The sequence below is a fragment of the Pristiophorus japonicus genome, chromosome 15, assembly GCF_044704955.1.
Source record: "Pristiophorus japonicus isolate sPriJap1 chromosome 15, sPriJap1.hap1, whole genome shotgun sequence".
Classification (NCBI taxonomy): domain Eukaryota; kingdom Metazoa; phylum Chordata; class Chondrichthyes; family Pristiophoridae; genus Pristiophorus; species Pristiophorus japonicus.
In genome coordinates, this window is record NC_091991.1 from 64,839,531 (window position 1) to 64,857,686 (window position 18,156).

At 43.6% G+C, this 18,156-nt stretch overlaps 1 protein-coding gene across 1 annotated transcript in view; it reads right to left on the minus strand.

Annotated features, from left to right (window-relative positions):
• LOC139280820 (FYVE, RhoGEF and PH domain-containing protein 4-like) overlaps positions 1-18,156 on the minus strand; it is a 370,209-nt gene that overhangs the window by 93,848 nt on the left and 258,205 nt on the right. The window contains exon 2 of the mRNA XM_070900542.1: positions 11,824-12,000. Within this exon, the coding sequence (XP_070756643.1) occupies positions 11,824-12,000 (177 nt within the window). The remainder of the gene's footprint in view (positions 1-11,823; positions 12,001-18,156) is intronic.

The following is an 18,156-nucleotide window of genomic DNA, read 5'->3' on the forward strand; positions in this document are numbered from 1 at the left end:
GGAGGGAATGTCGCAGGTATCCCATGCGCTGTCAGTGAACATGAGGGAGGGAATGGTGCAGGTAGTTGACAGAGTGTTGTTCAACATGAGGGAGGACATGTCACATGTAGCTGAGACACTGTTGGCGAACATGAGGGAGGGATTGTTGCAGGTAGTTGACACACTGTCAGGGCACATGAGGGAGGGAATGTCGGAGAGGCCCAAGCCGGGCCCTCCACATTACTGCCTGCCCCTACCCACCATTAGGAAGTGCGCATTACTGGAGATGTTCAAAGGAATAAGCTTGGTACCAACCCGAGAAACGCTACGCCACCACCTGCGGGCAGGGGTGGAGTCACCAAGACCAAGCGCAACGGGTGGTCTTAGAATAAGGAGGAGAGATGGGTATAGCCTTTCTTTGCTGCTGTTGTTATTATTGTTGTTACTGTTGTAACTGTTCTCAAATTAAAGTTTTTTGTAAGTTATATAAATTTACAAGTTTGTAAGTGATCTTAACTGAAAACTTTAAAGTTTGATACAAGAATATTTTTATTAAAGTTAAGTACAAACAAATGTTTGTTAAACTTTTGAATAAAATATATTTTACATTATAACTGAATCATTTACATTATTTGTTCTATTATTAACACAACTTTTTGAAGTAAACTAGAATAATTTGTTCCATTAACACAACACATTACGGAACAAGTCCAAACAGTAAACATGGTCCATTTGGAATAGTTGCCGCTGAGCCTTCAGGCAGCAAAGCGTTCATGGATGAGCTGTTGGCGCAAGGCTCAAGTAATTATTAAAGGGGCTGGATGGCCCGCCCTCCTCCGCTGTAGTGCTCCGGGTTCAATAGGTGCATGGCTTCCACGTCCTCCCCTTCCTCGTCATATGCATCTTCCTCCTCATCAGCAGCCACTCACACCTCAGGTGGGTCTTCTACTACCAGCTGCTGCTGCCTCATGATGGCTAAGTTATGCAGCATGCAGCACACAACAGTGAACTGACTGACAATCTCAGGGGAGTATTGCAAGTAGCCTCCGGAATGGTCCAGGCATCGGAAACACTGTTTCAAAATGCCAATGGTCCTCTGTATTATGCTGCGTGTCGCAATGTGCGACATGTTGTGTTCCCGGTCAGCTTCCGTCCGCATAGTGCCGTCATGAGCCAGGTGGCGAGGCCGTACCCTTCGTCTCCCAGTGGCCAGCTCTGCCCTTCTGGCTGCTGCTGAAACATGGCAGATATAACGCTCTCACGTAGGATGAACACATCATGGAAGCTCCCAGGGTATCTTGCATCAACTGACATGATACGAATCATGTCATCACATACAAGCTAACAGAGTGGAAGCGTTTTCTGTTCCTGTACATCTCGGAATCCTCCAAAGGTGCTCGCAAGGTTATGTGGGTACACTCAATGCAGCCCTGTACATTTGAGAAGCCAGCAATCCTGGAGAAGCCCACAGCCCTGTCATGCATTGCCTGGGCGGTCATGGGGAACTTTATGTAGTCATTCGTCCGGGTATATAGTGCAGCAGTCACCTGCCGAATGCAGATATGTGTTACATGTTGAGAAATGGCGCACACATCCCCAGTTGTGACCTGGAATGATCCAGATGCATAAAATGAAAGTGCAGCTGTAACCTTCACTTCAACTGACAAAGCAGTCCTCCTGGCACTTCTAGGTTGCAGGTCTGCTTTTACTAACTCACAGATCTCAGTTACTACTTCTTTCCGGAAATGCAGCCTTCTGACACAGTCTGCATCACTCAGGTGCAGGTACAAACGCCTGTCTCAATATACCTGACGTGGGTAAGGCCTCCTGCCCATCACCCTACATGCTCTGAGGTTCCTCATGCGATGACGTCGAATCAATTGTCTCCTCCGCAGCACAATCATGCAGAAGGCTTGCACAAGGTATGGTATTGTCTGTATTGCTCCCATGATTAAAATGTACTTTTGCAAAAGGCTCAAAACGGCAGGAAGGACAAAGTTCTTTGTTCTCTCTCCACAAGGTCGACACCCTAGTATGGACTTTATCCAGTTTTGAGCAGGCGCAATGATTGGGAACCCACCCCCGGGTTTCATTTGATGCATTGTGTAGGCTTCTCATGCCTTCCGTTCACCTTCCACAGCCCCCCACCCCTCTGGGCTTCTTTTCAACACGAGCCCCGAGTCTCTGTGTCCGGGCGAGGGACCGATTCTATCGACCGATGCTCCGACCCGCGAGCCCAGTTTGGAGACTTTCGGTGGTGGCATGTCAATTTTTTTTAAATTCCATTAATTTTCCATTTCCTGCATTTTAAGTTTTTAAAATTTAAGCTTGATTATGGATATTTATGTGTTCTTGACTTCCTCCAAAACTTCGCATAAAAACAATGGCGTCTTTCTGCGCCGATTTTTTAATGTGCGCTGGTTTCTCTTAAGTGGCCAGAAGTTTTTTCTGGAGTGGTCACATACGCCATCCTAGAAGAAATTTAAATTGGCCAAACTTCCATAATTGTGAAAAACTGACGCAGACATCAGACATGACGCAAAAAAAAACTAACCTAAAAAAATCGCAACTGGCGCGCAAAGATTGGGGAAACTTGGATTTTAAAATTTAAGCCAAAAAAAGCATCGCGCGGCAAAAAAAGGGCACAAATCACTGGGGAAAATTGAGCCAAGAAAAACACAAATTGTAAATAAATTATTGAAAGAGCTACACTTTTACACTGCACGAGTTTCTGTTAAACACATGCCTGATAATACCATGTGGTTGGCACAAAGCAATTAAACTGCAAAAACTAAAACAGAAAGGAACCCTGAGTTCCCAACTAATCTCACCAATAATTTCTAAAGATACCGGAGAAACATAAAAAAATAAGTGTTATAAAAAAGTTCACCATCCAGTGGTATGCACATCCCCCATGACTTTATCTTTTGACTTCACTTGCTTGCCTCCCATCTATTTTTTCATGTCTATGTGCATTTTTCACAACTCTGGCAACTTAGCCTTACCAATTGACCATTTCTTAGTCTTCAACATTCTCCCTCTCTGCCTCAGGTCCTGCTTCATAGCCCAAACCTGCCTCTTCAACACAGCTTGCTTCCCACTCTCACCCTTCATACCACCTGTCCTCAGTTAAATCTTTCAACTTGCCTATCTTGTAAGTTTAAAAAAATTTTAAATGTCAGCCTGAGTCAGATCATGGGTTCAAGCTGCACTCCAGGACATGAGCAATTAATACAGGCTGAAACCTCCGTGTAGTACTGAGACATCATTGGTGATATTTCTCCAGCGACTTGAGGTGGTTACTGTACATGGTCCATGTCTCTGAGCCATACAGGAGGGCAGGTATTACTACAACCCTGTAGACCATGATGGATTTGAGGGCCTGGTCTTCAAACACTCTTTCCCTCAGGCGGCCGAAGGCTGCACTGGCGCACTGGAGGCGGTGTTGAATCTCGTCGTCAATGTCTGTTCTTGTTGATATGAGGCTCCTGAGGCATGGGAAATGGTCCACAATGTCCACGGCTGCGCCATGGATCTTGAAGACTGGGGGGCAGTGCTGTGTGGCGGGGACAGGTTGGTGGAGGACCTTTGTCTTACGGATGTTTAGCGTAAGGCCCATGCTTTCTTACACCTCAGTGAATACGTTGACTATGACTTGGAGTTTAGCCTGTGTATGTGCGCAAACACAAGCATCATCCGCGTACTGTAGCTCGATGACAGAGGTTGGGGTGGTCTTGGACCTGGCCTGGAGACGATGAAGGTTGAACAGGTTCCTACTGGTTCTGTAGTTTAGTTCCACTCCAGCGGGGAGCTTGTTGACTGTGAGGTGGAGCATGGCAGTGAGGAAGATTGAAAAGAGGGTTGGGGCGATGACGCAGCCCTGCTTGACCCCGGTCTGGACGTGCATTGGGTCTGTGATGGATCTGTTAGTAAGGATCACAGCCTGTATGTCATCGTGGAGCAGACGGAGGATGGTGACAAACTTTTGGGAGCATCCGAAACGGAGGATGCTCCATAGACCCTCGCAGTTGACAGTGTCAAACACTTTTGTGAGGTGGACGAAGGCCATGTATAAGGGCTGGTGCTGTTCCTTGCATTTTTCTTGCAGCTGTCGCGCTGCAACGATCATGTCCGTTGTGCCCCGTAGGGGACGAAATCCGCACTGTGATTCCGGGAGGATCCGCAAGATCCTGCAAATCCCCAGATGCACCATTTAGTGTCCTCGACCAGGCCAACATCCCCAGCATTGAAGCACTGACCACACTTGTCCAGCTCCGTGGAGTAGGCCACATTGTTCGCATGCCAGACACGAGGCTCCCAAAGCAAGCGCTCTACTCAGAACTCCTTCATGGCAAATGAGCCAAAGGTGGGCAGAGGAAATGTTACAGGGACACCCTCAAAGCCTCCCTGATAAAGTGCAACATCCCCACTGACACCTGGGAGTCTCTGGCCAAAGACCACCCTAAGTGGAGGAAATGCATCCGGGAGGGCGCTGAGCAACTTGAGTCTCATCACCGAGAGCGTGCAGAAATCAAACACAGGCAGCAGAAAGAGCGTGCGGCAAACCTGTCCCACCCACCCTTTCCCTCAATGTCTATCTGTCCCACCTGTGACAGGGACTGTGGTTCTCGTATTGGACTGTTCAGCCACCTAAGGACTCATGTTTAGACTGGAAGCAAGTCTTCCTCGATTCCGAGGGACTGCCTATGATGATGATGAGTAATAAGAAACTGTTCATTGTTTCCAAGTTCCATAGAGAAACTATGAACACACACACAACTTGAGAATTTGCAACTGCTCATGAAAATGATCAAAATTGCACAACTGAATCACATGTCGAAGCTTGTGAATCAAGTCTACATGAAACGTCACATCCCAATGAAGTTGTGCAACTTACAAAAAAAAGTAAAAGACCACAAGCTTAAAAACTCTTCAAAAATCCCACGATGGAAAAATAATGAAACACGATGGGCTAGAAATTCGGGTCATTTGCACCTCCGAGGTGTAAACGACTTAGCCACCGGGCGTGGCGCCTCTAACGACTCTCGCTAAATTCAGCGAGAGTTTAGTGGCGGCAGTAACCCGTAGCATCCCGCTCACTGCGCCAACGATGCTGATGTCATCACCATGCGCAGCGTCCCGGACCCTAAATTGGGTATCACCCACTGAAGATGCGCCAGGCGATGGCAGTGACAGCTTCAGGAGACGCGTACTGGGCGGTCGGCCGCTCGCAGGGCAAAACTTAAAGGGTGTTGCAGTATAAATGAAAATTGTCCGATTTTTTTTTCTGCGCCCCGTTGGCACTTTGAACGCAAGACCCGTGCCGCAATCGGTCAGCCCAGCATTTTACTTGCGTGCCGGGCTGTTGGCATGGCTTCCCTGCTCCCCGGTGGCCCAGATAGAACTCCTTTTTTGTTGCAGAGTATGCAGCTTGGGCTCTTCCCTTTAATTAAGGGAAGAGCCCCTCCTACAAGGTAGCGCTTCGCAGGCCAATGCATTGCGCTGTGCCCCGCTCCTGATGCATCCGCCCCGTTACCGCCCCAGAAAGGAAGTGGAGCGCGTTATTTTGCACACCACTTCCTTTCGGGGGCGGTAACCCCAATTTTTACTGAGAGGCGAGACTTCTGCGCCTGGGGCAAAGTTACCGCCAGTGTTACCGCCCTGCATTTTTCCCGAATAAATGTAACTTTGAACAAAAAGACAAACAGAAAAAGCTTGTATACTAAATTCCAGCTGGTTTCTTCATTACTGATGTGGTCAGGGAAGGAACTGAAAGAGGATGCACCTCAAAACTTAACTGTCTGAGGTTGCATTTTATCTTTTATGCAAGTCCCTTACATACTAATGGCTGACGTGACAGAGTAGAGACATCAATCAGACGAAACAGAAATGTCAACTTTTCCAGAGAAATAAGGAAAGGTTACTTCGATGGTATGAGACGTGAATTGGCTAGGATAGACTGGCAAATGATACTTAAAGGGTTGACAGTGGATAGGCAATGGCAGACATTTATAGATTACATGGATGAACTTCAACAATTGTACATTCCTGTTTGGAGTAAAAATAAAAAGGGGAAGGTGGCTCAACCGTGGCTAACAAGGGAAATTAGGGACAGAGTTAAATCCAAGGAAGAGGCATATAATTTGGCCAGAAAAAGCAGCAAACCTGAGGACTGGGAGAAATTTAGAATTCAGCAGAGGAGGACAAAATGTCTAATTAGGAAGGGGAGAATAAAGTACGAGAGGAAGCTTGCAGGGAACATAAAAACTGACTGCAAAAGCTTCTATAGATATGTGAAGAGAAAAAGATTAGTGAAGACCAACATAGGTCCTTTGCAGACAGAATCAGGTGAATTTATAATGGGGAACAAAGAAATGGCAGACCAATTGAACAAATACTTTGGATCTGTCTTCACTAAGGAAGACACAAATAACCTTCCGGAAATACTAGGGGTTCGAGGGTCTAGCGAAAAGAAGGAACTAAAGGAAATCCTTATTAGTCAGGAAATTGTGTTAGGGAAACTGATGGGATTGAAAGCCGATAAATCCCCAGGGCCTGATAGGTTGCATCCCAGAGTACTTAAGGAAGTGGCTGTAGAAATAGTGGATGCATTGGTGATCATTTTCCAACATTCTATTGACTCTGGATCAGTTCCTATGGACTGGAGGGTAGCTAATGTAACACCACTTTTTAAAAAAGGAGGGAGAAAACGGGGAATTATAGACCAGTTAGCCTGACATCGGTGGTGGGGAAAATGTTGGAATCAATCATTAAAGATGAAATAGCAGCGCATTTGGAAAGTGGTGACAGTATCGGTCCAAGTCAGCATGGATTTATGAAAGGGAAATCATGCTTGACAAATCTTCTAGAATTTTTTGAGGATGTAACTAGTGGAGTGGACAAGGGAGAACCAGTGCATGTGGTGTATTTGGACTTTCAAAAGGCTTTTGACAAGGTCCCACACAAGAGATTGGTGTGCAAAATGAAAGCATATGGTATTGGGGGTAATGTATTGACGTGGATAGAGAACTGGTTGGCAGACAGGAAATAGAGAGTTGGAATAAACGGGTCCTTTTCAGAATGGCAGGCAATGATCAGTGGGGTACTGCAGGATTCAGTGCTGGGACCCCAGCTATTTACAATATACATCAATGATTTAGATGAAGGAATTTAATGTAATATCTCCAAGTTTGCAGATGACACTAAGCTGGGTGGCTGTGTGAGGCTGCAGGGTGACTGGGACAGGTTAGGTGAGTGGGCAAATGCATGGCAGATGCAGTATAATGTGGATAAATGTGAGTTTATCCACTTTGGTGGCAAAAACAGGAAGACAGAATATTATCTGAATGGTGACAGATTAGGAAAAGGGGAGGTGCAATGAGACCAGGGTGTCATGGTACATCAGTCATTGAAGTTTGGCATGCAGGTACAGCAGGCGGTGAAGAAGGCAAATGGCGTGTTGGCCTTTATAGCTAGAAGATTTGCGTATAGGAGCAGGGAGGTCTTACTGCAGTTGTACAGAGCGTTGGTGAGGCCACACCTGGAATGTTGTGTTTAGTTTTGGTCCCCTAATCTGAGGAAGGACGTTCTTGCTATTGAGGGAGTGCAGCGAAGGTTCACCAGATTGATTCCTGGGATGGCAGGACTGTCATATGAGGACAGACTGGATCAACTGGGCTTGTAGTCACTGGAGTTTAGATGAATGAGAGGGGACCTCATAGAAACATATAAAATTCTGACTGGACTGGACAGGTTAGAGGCAGGAAGAAGGTTCCCGTTGCTGGGGAGTTCCAGAACCAGGGGTCATAGTCTAAGAATAAAGGGTAAGCCATTTAGGACTGAGATGAGGAGAAACTTCTTCACTCAGAGAGTGGTTAACCTGTGGAATTCTCTACCGCAGAAAGTTGTTGAGACCAGTTCGTTAGATATATTCAAAAGGGAGTTAGATATGGCCCTTACGGCCAAATAGATCAAGGGGTATGCAGAGAAAGCAGGAAAGGGGTACTGAGGTTGAATGATCAGCCATGATCTTATTGAATGGCGGCGCAGGCTCGAAGGGCCGAATGGCCTGCTCCTGCACCTAAGTTCTATGTTTCTATGTTTCTATATTACAATTCAATTATTTTCCTGGGGAACAGGGTCTAATTTTATCTGTTCTGCTCCAAGGGGGTCTAGCTTTGAAAAGAAAATAATGAGCTGGAAAACCACAACTGTAGGGTCTGTACAAAGATTGCACCTATCAATTGAAATTATGACACCCATACATCTAAAATCAAATGTAGTTTTAATTGAAGTTTTCTCCCATTTGTCCCATGCCACACATCAAATACATACATTTCATCTGCAGTTTATATGAGGATGTAATATTGCTGCACACTGCAAAACTGTAATGTTTCCCAACTGGAATTTTCAGTTAAAGGAAATCAGCAAACTGGCTTACACCAACTGACCAAATTAAGATATGTAAGGCAGAATGTAAACTCAATTGTTTAAAGTACACTCTCAATGAGATACCTCCACACAATTTACAACAATAATGCAACAAACAGAATATGTTGGAAAACACATAGTTAATTTTCATCTTTCATATAAAAACAAAAACATACGCTTCAAAAATGGATCTTTCACACGAAGAAAGAATGGTGCTGGGGGGAGGATGTGCTGTATGGAGTGCCTCGTGGTTTAGTTTTAAGACACCTGGATTCAGGAGCTCACTACAAATCACTCAGACTGAAAACTGATTTTAAACTGGGGAGGAAGATGGAAAAGGGGTGTTGTATCATGAAGAGGCAGCCAAAAGTCGACATAATCAGTTGGACAGAATATGTAAATAAACCGACTAGAGGCAGATGAAATTCACTGTGGCTAAGTGTCAAATGTTACACATACATACTCCATGAATGGTGTGAGTTAACTAAGGGTGACATTGAACGAGATCTGGGGCTATTGGTTTTCAATACTTAAATGATTCCAAGGCTTTTACCTCGCATTTTACCCAAAAATCATTCTTTGTATGAAGAACTTCTTGACATCAGGCTTGTATTTACTTTTTGCTAGTTTCAAACTGTGCCCCTTGTTATAGCATTGATGCAGATGAGGAAGACTATTTGATCCACCTTGGAGCATTCATCCACAAACAATTTACAGCCCCCAATCATGGCATCCACTTATTTTTTGAACAGTTCAAGATTTTTCACTTCCACTACCTTAGCTGAAAGTACACTCAAAGTGTTGACCACTCAGCGTGGAGAACTTGCTAACATCAGCCCTAAATATGCCGTTTATTACTTTGAACATGTGCCTCCTTGTTGTGCTGCCACAGTTTAGTTAGAAGTAGGGCTCCAGCTCAACTCAGTGTACTACCTTAATATCTCTATAAAATCACCTCTCTCTGGCCTCCAAATCACTCAGTCCTCTGATGCTAATGATCAGTCTTGTAGCTTAATGGCCAATACTGAACACAGTAATCAGAGTGTGGTGTGACCAGAACACTGCAATTTGAGTGGCCTTCCTACTGTTTTGGCTATATAATTCAGAATTATCTTTTCTTTGTTGATTGCTGTTCTTTAGTGAAAGGACAGGTCAACGAAAACCCATTGATCTCATTCAAATTCACCCTGAGGTATTTTGACACCATTCATCGAGTACACATGTTCTTATTAAATTTCATCTTTTGATTGTGCCTTGCTTCCTTACTGGTCAGTGGCTGTGTTGCTGAAACTAACAGTTCTGCTCATTTGCATAACTTGTGCAAGTGATTTTGTAGTTCTCAAACTGCCTCCTCAGGTTATTTGACCATTTGCATTGAGCTTCTGAATCCAAATTAGAAACAGTCGGGGGCCCAAAATTGATTCATGATGCACCACACTCTGCATTCCCCTCTGCTTTAATCAATACTTGCTGCTTCCGACCCTTATTATCATTTTCCAGATTTTACCCTGAATCCCAGGATCTTAAGCTTTAAATGGTAGCCTTTTGTCAAAGTACATTGTGTCATAAGGCTTTTCCTCAGCCAACATAGAATATCACTTCTTCAAAAAGACCAAGGAGGTTGGTCAGGCAGAATGTTCTCTGTTTTTGAGTTTATCTTTGTTACTGTTTGTGAGGCCATTCTCATACAGGTAACCCTCACATTTGTTTTTGATAAATGATTCCATTATTCTACCTATCCATCCCTGGGGATTTTTATCTTTTGAGCTCTTCAGTCTCTTGGGATTTACATCTCCTATATGCCGAAGTCATTAATTCATTGGAGTATCTCTATTTAGGGAAGGCATGTTAAATTGATTCAGGGGAAAATGAAGCATTTTAAAAAGTAGAGTACAAGTTGTTTGATTACATAATCACAGTTGCTTGCTTCTGCAACACAAGCACTAACTAATAATGAAGTAAGGCACACCTTGAACTTAAGCACATAATCTAGAATGACACTTCACTGCAGTACTGCGGGAGTGCTGCATTGTTAGAGCTGCCTTTCTTGTGTGAGATGTTAAACCAAGATCTTGTGTTACTGTTCAGGTGAACGTAAAGGATCGCATGGCACTATTCAAAGAGTAGGGAGTCTCCAAGTGTTCTGGATGACATGCATCCCTCAAACCACACTACCAAATCAGATTCATTGGTCATTTATCTTCTCTGCTGTTTGTGGGATCTTGCTCGGTGCAAATTGACTTCCATATTCATTTACAACACAACAGTGACTATGATTAAAAAGTAATTCATTGGCTGTGAAGTACTTTGGATGGATGCAGCATGGACATTTGTTCTAATGCTAAGATTGTTTCCTCGCAGCCCTCCAAGCTACCCCACCATCGGATAAACCAACCAGCACCCACCCGGGTCAGTGATCGGAACCCCCCCGGGTTCGGGGATCGAAATGCCCCCGGGGTCAGGGATCGGACTCTCCTTGGGATCGGACCCCCCACCCCTCCCTCCGCCCCCCCCCCCCCCAACCACCGCCGGGGTCGGGGATCGATCCTACCTAGTCCTGCAGCTTCCTCCAGAGTATTCCCCACCCAAATGGAAAGACGCATGCTGTGAACATGCAGTGTGTGGGGGGATCCAGACTTCTGGGTTTCCCACATGCTACCGGACAACACTGCTCCCAGAGTGTCTCTAATTAAAAATTCCCTTCTTTGTCTCTGTCAAGGTTGTGCTGCAGCAGGTCCTGCAATTCAGCACTGTGCTACTTGTGTAATTATTTTTTATTAGTTCAGATCTAATTTATGTTATCTGCAGTATTGTGGGCTCAGCAAGTGCACATTATTCATGCTTAGACCAGCTGTTTCCAGCAGTGAACTGCAGAGTGAATCATAGCTCTGTCAGTACTCCAGCGCAGTGGCCAGGCCAGGTCCAGGACTCCATCAACCTGAAGTCACTCATTTGGGGCACAGTTGGATTTAGCATGATTACATTTTTTTTAAATGGGGAGTTATCCTGTAGAGGATTCGGGAGGAAGAAGCACATTCATAGTGTAACATAAGAACATAAGAAATAGGAGCAGGAGTAGGCCATTTGTCCCCTCGAGCCCGCTCTCACATTCAATGAGATCATGGCTGATCTTCCACCTCAACTCCACCTTCCTGCACTACGCCCATATCCCTTGATTACCTTAATATCCAATAATCTATTGATCTCTGTTTTGAATATACTCAACGACTGAGCTTCCACAGCCCTCTGGGGTAGAGAATTCTAAAGATTCACAACCCTCTGAGTGAAGAAATTTCTCCTCATCTCAGTTCTAAATGGCCTGCCCCTTATTCTGAGACTGCGACCCATAGTTGTGGATTCCCCAGCCAGGGAACACATCGCATTTCATCAATGTACAGTTGCAGAATAACTTACCTTGAGGCTTTGGACTTGTTGAGTGTGATATGAATGTATTTGGGGTATTTCTCCCATTTATGTCCTGAGCATCGTTTCCTGTTCTGCTCTTGAAAGTTCTCTGAACTGGCCTTGACGTATTTGGCAGACTGGGCCTACGCTCTGATGCAGAAGTCTTTAAGTGATTGAAATTGCTGGCTGAGGATAAAGAAACAGAAAGGTTCAATACAAAGATCAGTTTGAGTTGAGCATTTTTAGTATGGCAATTTATTTTCGATTTCCACACACCTGGAGGAGTATAAAACTTGGTATATAATCTGCAAAATTTTGTTGCATTATTTTTAACTGACCAATCGGCAGCAAAATTTCATTAACGAGTTACGTTTGTTTTTATATTCAGCCATCATTACTGTTATGTCAGTCCTGTTTCAAGTTAAAAGAATTTCTACAGTGTATATTTTTATTTGAACTAGTAGTGACTCCCAAAGCAAGCACAATTATTTTTAAAAATGTAAGCCATGGAGGCTTTATTTTGAGATTCCTTTTATTCTTTTGTCTGCAGTGGTGATGTGCCCATTATTGCCAGTCTCACCTTGTTCTGTCCTCCTACTCCTTTAGCACCTTCTCCTCCTTGGAGTACCTCACCTTGTTCCATCCCTCTCACCTCTCCCTTAAAATCCTGTTCTCTACTGCCCACCCAAGTCCCAAGGCAGGTTTCTCACCGAGACATCCTCACAGCTTACCTCAGTCACAGACAAGGCCATCTCTGATCGCTTCCTGTATTCCTCACCACTCTCATCCCCCTCCTCTTTCACTTCTTTCTGTGTCCATCCTTGGAAATAAATCTTCCCCCAAGTAACTTACAACTTATAACCAGGTTTGTGTCCACGTTCAATGTTTCTATTTCATTGTACTGCTGTACAGGATAGATGGGATGTCTCATAAGAACATAAGAATTAGGAACAGGAGTAGGCCATCTAGCCCCTCGAGCCTGCTCCGCCATTTAAAAAGATCATGGCTGATCTGGCCGTGGACTCAGCTCTACTTACCCGCCCGCTCCCCATAACCCTTAATTCCCTTATTGGTTAAAAATTTATCTATCTGTGATTTGAATACATTCAATGAGCTAGCCTCAACTGCTTCCCTGGGCAGAGAATTCCACAGATTCACAGCCCTCTGGGAGAAGAAATTCCTTCTCAACTCGGTTTTAAATTGGCTCCACCGTATTTTGAGGCTGTGCCCCCTAGTTCTAGTCTCCCTGGCTAGTGGAAACAACGTCTCTGCCTCTATCTTGTCTATCCCTTTAATTATTTTAAATGTTTCTATAAGATCACCCCTCATCCTTCTGAACTCCAACGAGTAAAGACCCAGTCTACTCAATCTATCATCATAAGATAACCCCCTCATCTCCTGAATCAGCCTAGTGAATCATCTCTGTACCCCCTCCAAGGCTAGTATATCCTTCCTTAAGTAAAGTGACCAAAACTGCACGCAGTACTCCAGGTGCGGCCTCACCAATACCCTGTACAGTTGCAGTAGGACCTCCCTGCTTTTGTACTCCATCCCTCTTGCAATGAAGGCCAACATTCCATTCGCCTTCCTGATTACCTGCTGTACCTGCAAACAAACTTTTTGGGATTCATGCACAAGGACCCCCAGGTCCCTCTGCACTGCAGCATGTTGTAATTTCTCCCCATTCAAATAATATTCCCTTTTACTGTTTTTTTTTCCAAGGTGGATGACCTCACATTTTCCGACATTGTATTCCATCTGCCAAACCTTAGCCCATTCGCTTAACCTATCTAAATCTCTTTGCAGCCTCTCTGTGTCCTCTACACAACCCGCTTCCCCACTAATCTTTGTGTCATCTGCAAATTTTGTTACACTACACTCTGTCCCCTCCTCCAGGTCATCTATGTATATTGTAAACAGTTGTGGTCCCAGCACCGATCCCTGTGGCACACCACTAACCACCGATTTCCAACCTGAAAAAGACCCATTTATCCCAACTCTCTGCTTTCTGTTAGCCAGCCAATTCTCTATCCATGCTAATACATTTCCGCTGACTCCGCGTACCTTTATCTTCTGCGGTAACCTTTTGTGTGGCACCTTATCGAATGCCTTTTGGAAATCTAAATACACCACATCCATCATGCTCGTTATATCCTCAAAGAATTCCAGTAAATTAGTTAAACATAATTTCCCCTTCATGAATCCATGTTGCGTCTGCTTGATTGCACTATTCCTATCTAGATGTCCCGCTATTTCTTCCTTAATGATAGCTTCAAGCATTTTCCCCACTACAGATGTTAAACTAACTGGCCTATAGTTACCTGCCTTTTGTCTGCCCCCTTTTTTAAACAGAGGCGTTACATTAGCTGCTTTCCAATCCACTGGTACCTCCCCAGAGTCCAGAGAATTTTGGTAGATTATAACAAATGCATCTGCTATAACTTCCACCATCTCTTTTAATACCCTGGGATGCATTTCATCAGGACCAGGGGACTTGTCTACCTTGAGTCCCATTAGCCTGTCCAGCACTACCTCACTAGTGATAGTGATTGTCTCAAGGTCCTCCCTTCCCACATTCCCGTGACCAGCAATTTTTGGCATGGTTTTTGTGTCTTCCACTGTGAAGACCGAAGCAAAATAATTGTTTAAGGTCTCAGCCATTTCCACATTTCCCATTATTAAATCCCCCTTCTCATCTTCTAAGGGACCAACATTTACTTTAGTCACTCTTTTCCTTTTTATATATCGGTAAACGCTTCTACTATCTGTTTTTATGTTTTGCGCAAGTTTACTTTCGTAATCTATCTTTCCTTTCTTTATTGCTTTCTTAGTCATACTTTGCTGTCGTGTAAAATGTTCCCAATCTTCTAGTTTCCCACTAACCTTGGCCACCTTATGCGCATTGGTTTTTAATTTGATACTCTCCTTTATTTCCTTGGTTATCCACGGCTGGTTATCCCTTCTCTTACCGCCCTTCTTTTTCACTGGAATATATTTTTGTTGAGCACTATGAAAGAGCTCCTTAAAAGTCCTCCACTGTTCCTCAATTGTGCCACCGTTTAGTCTATGTTCCCAGTCTACTTTAGCTAACTCTGCCCTCATCCCACTGTTGTCCCTTTGTTTTAGCATAGTACGATCGTTTGAGACACTACTTCCTCACCCTCAATCTGTATTACAAATTCAACCATACTGTGATCACTCATTCCGAGAGGATCTTTTATTAGGAGATCGTTTATTGTTCCTGAGAATTCATTTCTCATGTAAAAAATGTCAACACATACTCGTTCAAAAATGAAACTGCTTCAGAATTTTGTTTTGGGTCCAATTTAATGTTCTAGTGAAAGTTACGTACTGTATTTTTATCTGCTGATATGCATATTCTTTCTAGCTACACTTTATACCTATTGCAGAGATCAGGATGAAATGGTGAGCAATCTGTATTATTTCCATGCATACCTCAGAGGTATAATGATAGGTTATTTTCCCTGTGTCACGCTACTTCATATGCTTCGTACGTAAAATCAAGTTTCAGTTAGTTGGAAGCTCGGACATTCCTATGAAAACCTGGTGACCACAAGTAAAGAGTACTGGGAGAATATTTCATGTGCGGAATTACTACTTCATAAGAACATAAGAAATAGGAACAGGAATAGGCCATATGACCCCTTGAGCCTGCTCCGCCATTCAATAAGATCATGGCTGATCTGATCATGGACTCAGCTCTACTTCCCTGCCTGCTCCCCATAACACCTTATCCCCTTATCGTTTAATAAGCTGTCTATTTCTGTCTTAAATTTATTCAATGTCCCAGCTTCCACAGCTCTCTGAGGCAGCGAATTCCACAGATCCACAACCGTCAGAGAAGAAATTTCTCCTCATCTCTGTTTTAAATGGGTGGCCCCTTATTCTAGGATCATGCCCTCTAGTTCTAGTCTCCCCCATCAGTGGAAACATCCTCTCTGCATCCACCTTATTAAGCCCCCTCATAATCTTATACGTTTCGATAAGATCACCTCTCATTCTTCTGAATTCAAATGAGTAGAGGCCCAACCTACTCAACTTTTCCTCATAAGTCAACCCCCTCATCCCCAGAATCAACCTAATGAACCTTCTCTGAACTGCTTCCAAAGAAAGTATATCCTTTCGTAAATATGGACACCAAAACTGCATGTAGTATTCCAGATGTGGCCTCGCCAATACCTTATATAGCTGTAGCAAGATTTCCCCGCTTTTATACTCCATCCCCTTTGCAATAGATACCTTGGCCTTCCTGATCACTTGCTGTACCTGCATACTATTCTTTTGTGTTTCATGCACAAGTACCCCCAGGTACCGCTGTACTGCGGCACTTTGCAATCTTTCTCCATTTAAATAATAACTTTCTCTTTGATTTTTTCTGCCAAAGTGCATGACCTCACACTTTCCAGCATTATACTTCATCTGCCAAATTTTTGTCCACTCACTTAGCCTGTCTATGTCCTTTTGCAGATTTTTTGTGCCCTCCTCACACATTGCTTTTCCTCCCGTCTTTGTATCTTCAGCAAATTTGGCTACGTTACACTCAGTCCCTTCTTCCAAGTCGTTAATATAGATTGTAAATAGTTGGGGTCCCAGCACTGATCCCTCTGGCACCCCACTAGTTACTGGTTGCCAACCAGAGAATGAACCATTTATCCCGACTCTCTGTTCTCTGTTAGTTAGCCAATCCTTTATCCATGCTAATATATTACCCCCAATCCTGTGAACTTTTATCTTGTGCAGTAACCTTTTGTGTGGCATCTTGTCAAATGCCTTCTGGAAGTCCAAATACACCACATCCACTAGTTCCCCTTTATCCATCCTGTTCGTTATATCCTCATAGAACTCCAGCAAATTTGTCAAACATGACTCCCCCTTCATAAATCCATGCTGACGCTGCCTGACTGAATTTTGCTTTTCCAAATGTCCTGCTACTGCTTCTTTAATAATGGACTCCAACATTTTCCCAACCACAGATGTTAGGCTAACTGGTCTATAGTTTCCTGCTTTTTGTCTGCCTCCTTTTTTAAATAGAGGCGTTACATTTGCAGTTTTCCAATCTGCTGGGACCTCCCCAGAATCCAGGGAATTCTGGTAAATTACAACCAATGCATCCACAATCCCTGCCGCTACTTCTCTTAAAACCCTAGGATGCAAGCCATCAGATTCAGGGGATTTATCTGCTTTATTGTAATGCATCTTCCTGTCATATGCCCATTCCTGGTAATATAACTGATTGCTTACTGTCCTGTCAAACTCAGGTCTTGCCTTGTCATTTCTATCACATGTTTGTAATGTAGTTGCTGCAACCTCTTCCAATGTTTGGGCATTGAATTACAGTCATTAACATTTGTAACTGAAACACCATGATCTACTATTCTCTATATGACCCATCATTGTCCTGCCAAAAGAATTTGAAATATAAACTGGTGTTATAGTTTCTTACTTACCATTTTGACACATCAGAAATGTCACCCTTTCACTCACCCAACAAAGACCACCCACACAAAAACTTTACATTTTAGCTGAGTGACTCAGGCAACAATAGGTTCTTCTGTTTTTTTTTTACAGATCTTTTTTTTCATTAATAACGTTAAACAAAACAAAGGAAATCTCTAAATGAAATTATAATATTGGCCCAGAATTTGTTAGGAAAATAATGGTGAGTTAAATGTGCATGCCATTATTAGTGTGTAAGTAACTGAGCAATTTGTGGTGAGGAAGAGATACCCAGTGAGTTGCGAATTGTCAGAGGTTAGATTGCTGGAGTATATACACTGCTCCACCATTAGCCTCGCAAAAGCAGAAGCTCGCCGTCAACCCCCCCCCTCCATGAGTGTCAAGAAATTGCAGAATTTGTGCTATTAGAATGAATTAAACTCTTTGCAGAAAGTTAGGGCTGGTATTTAACGATTTAAGCACCCTTTTAATGACGAGATTCATGTTCCTGCAATGCCATTCTATCTCTCCGGCCCAGAAAAGGAACAATTGGAACTATTGAGTCTCATTCCTGCAGGCAGTAAATTGTTCCTAGAGGTTTTTAATTTTTTTTTAATGTTTCTTTTTTACTCTTCTTTTCTGTCTCTTTTTTCTCTTAATCCAATTTTTCTTTCCCTCTCTTTATTTCTCTTTCTGTATATAATTACATTCTAATTCACCCTATTTCCATCTCTGTCATTCCTGTTTCTTTTTCTAACCTTCTATCTCTTTGGTTAAGGAGATAGACTGTTGCTCCCATCATTCACCAAGGTCCCAGATTCCCCGTTGACCTCGCCATGCTGTTATCAGCTCACACTTCTGGCAATTTGTGGCGCAAATGTATTT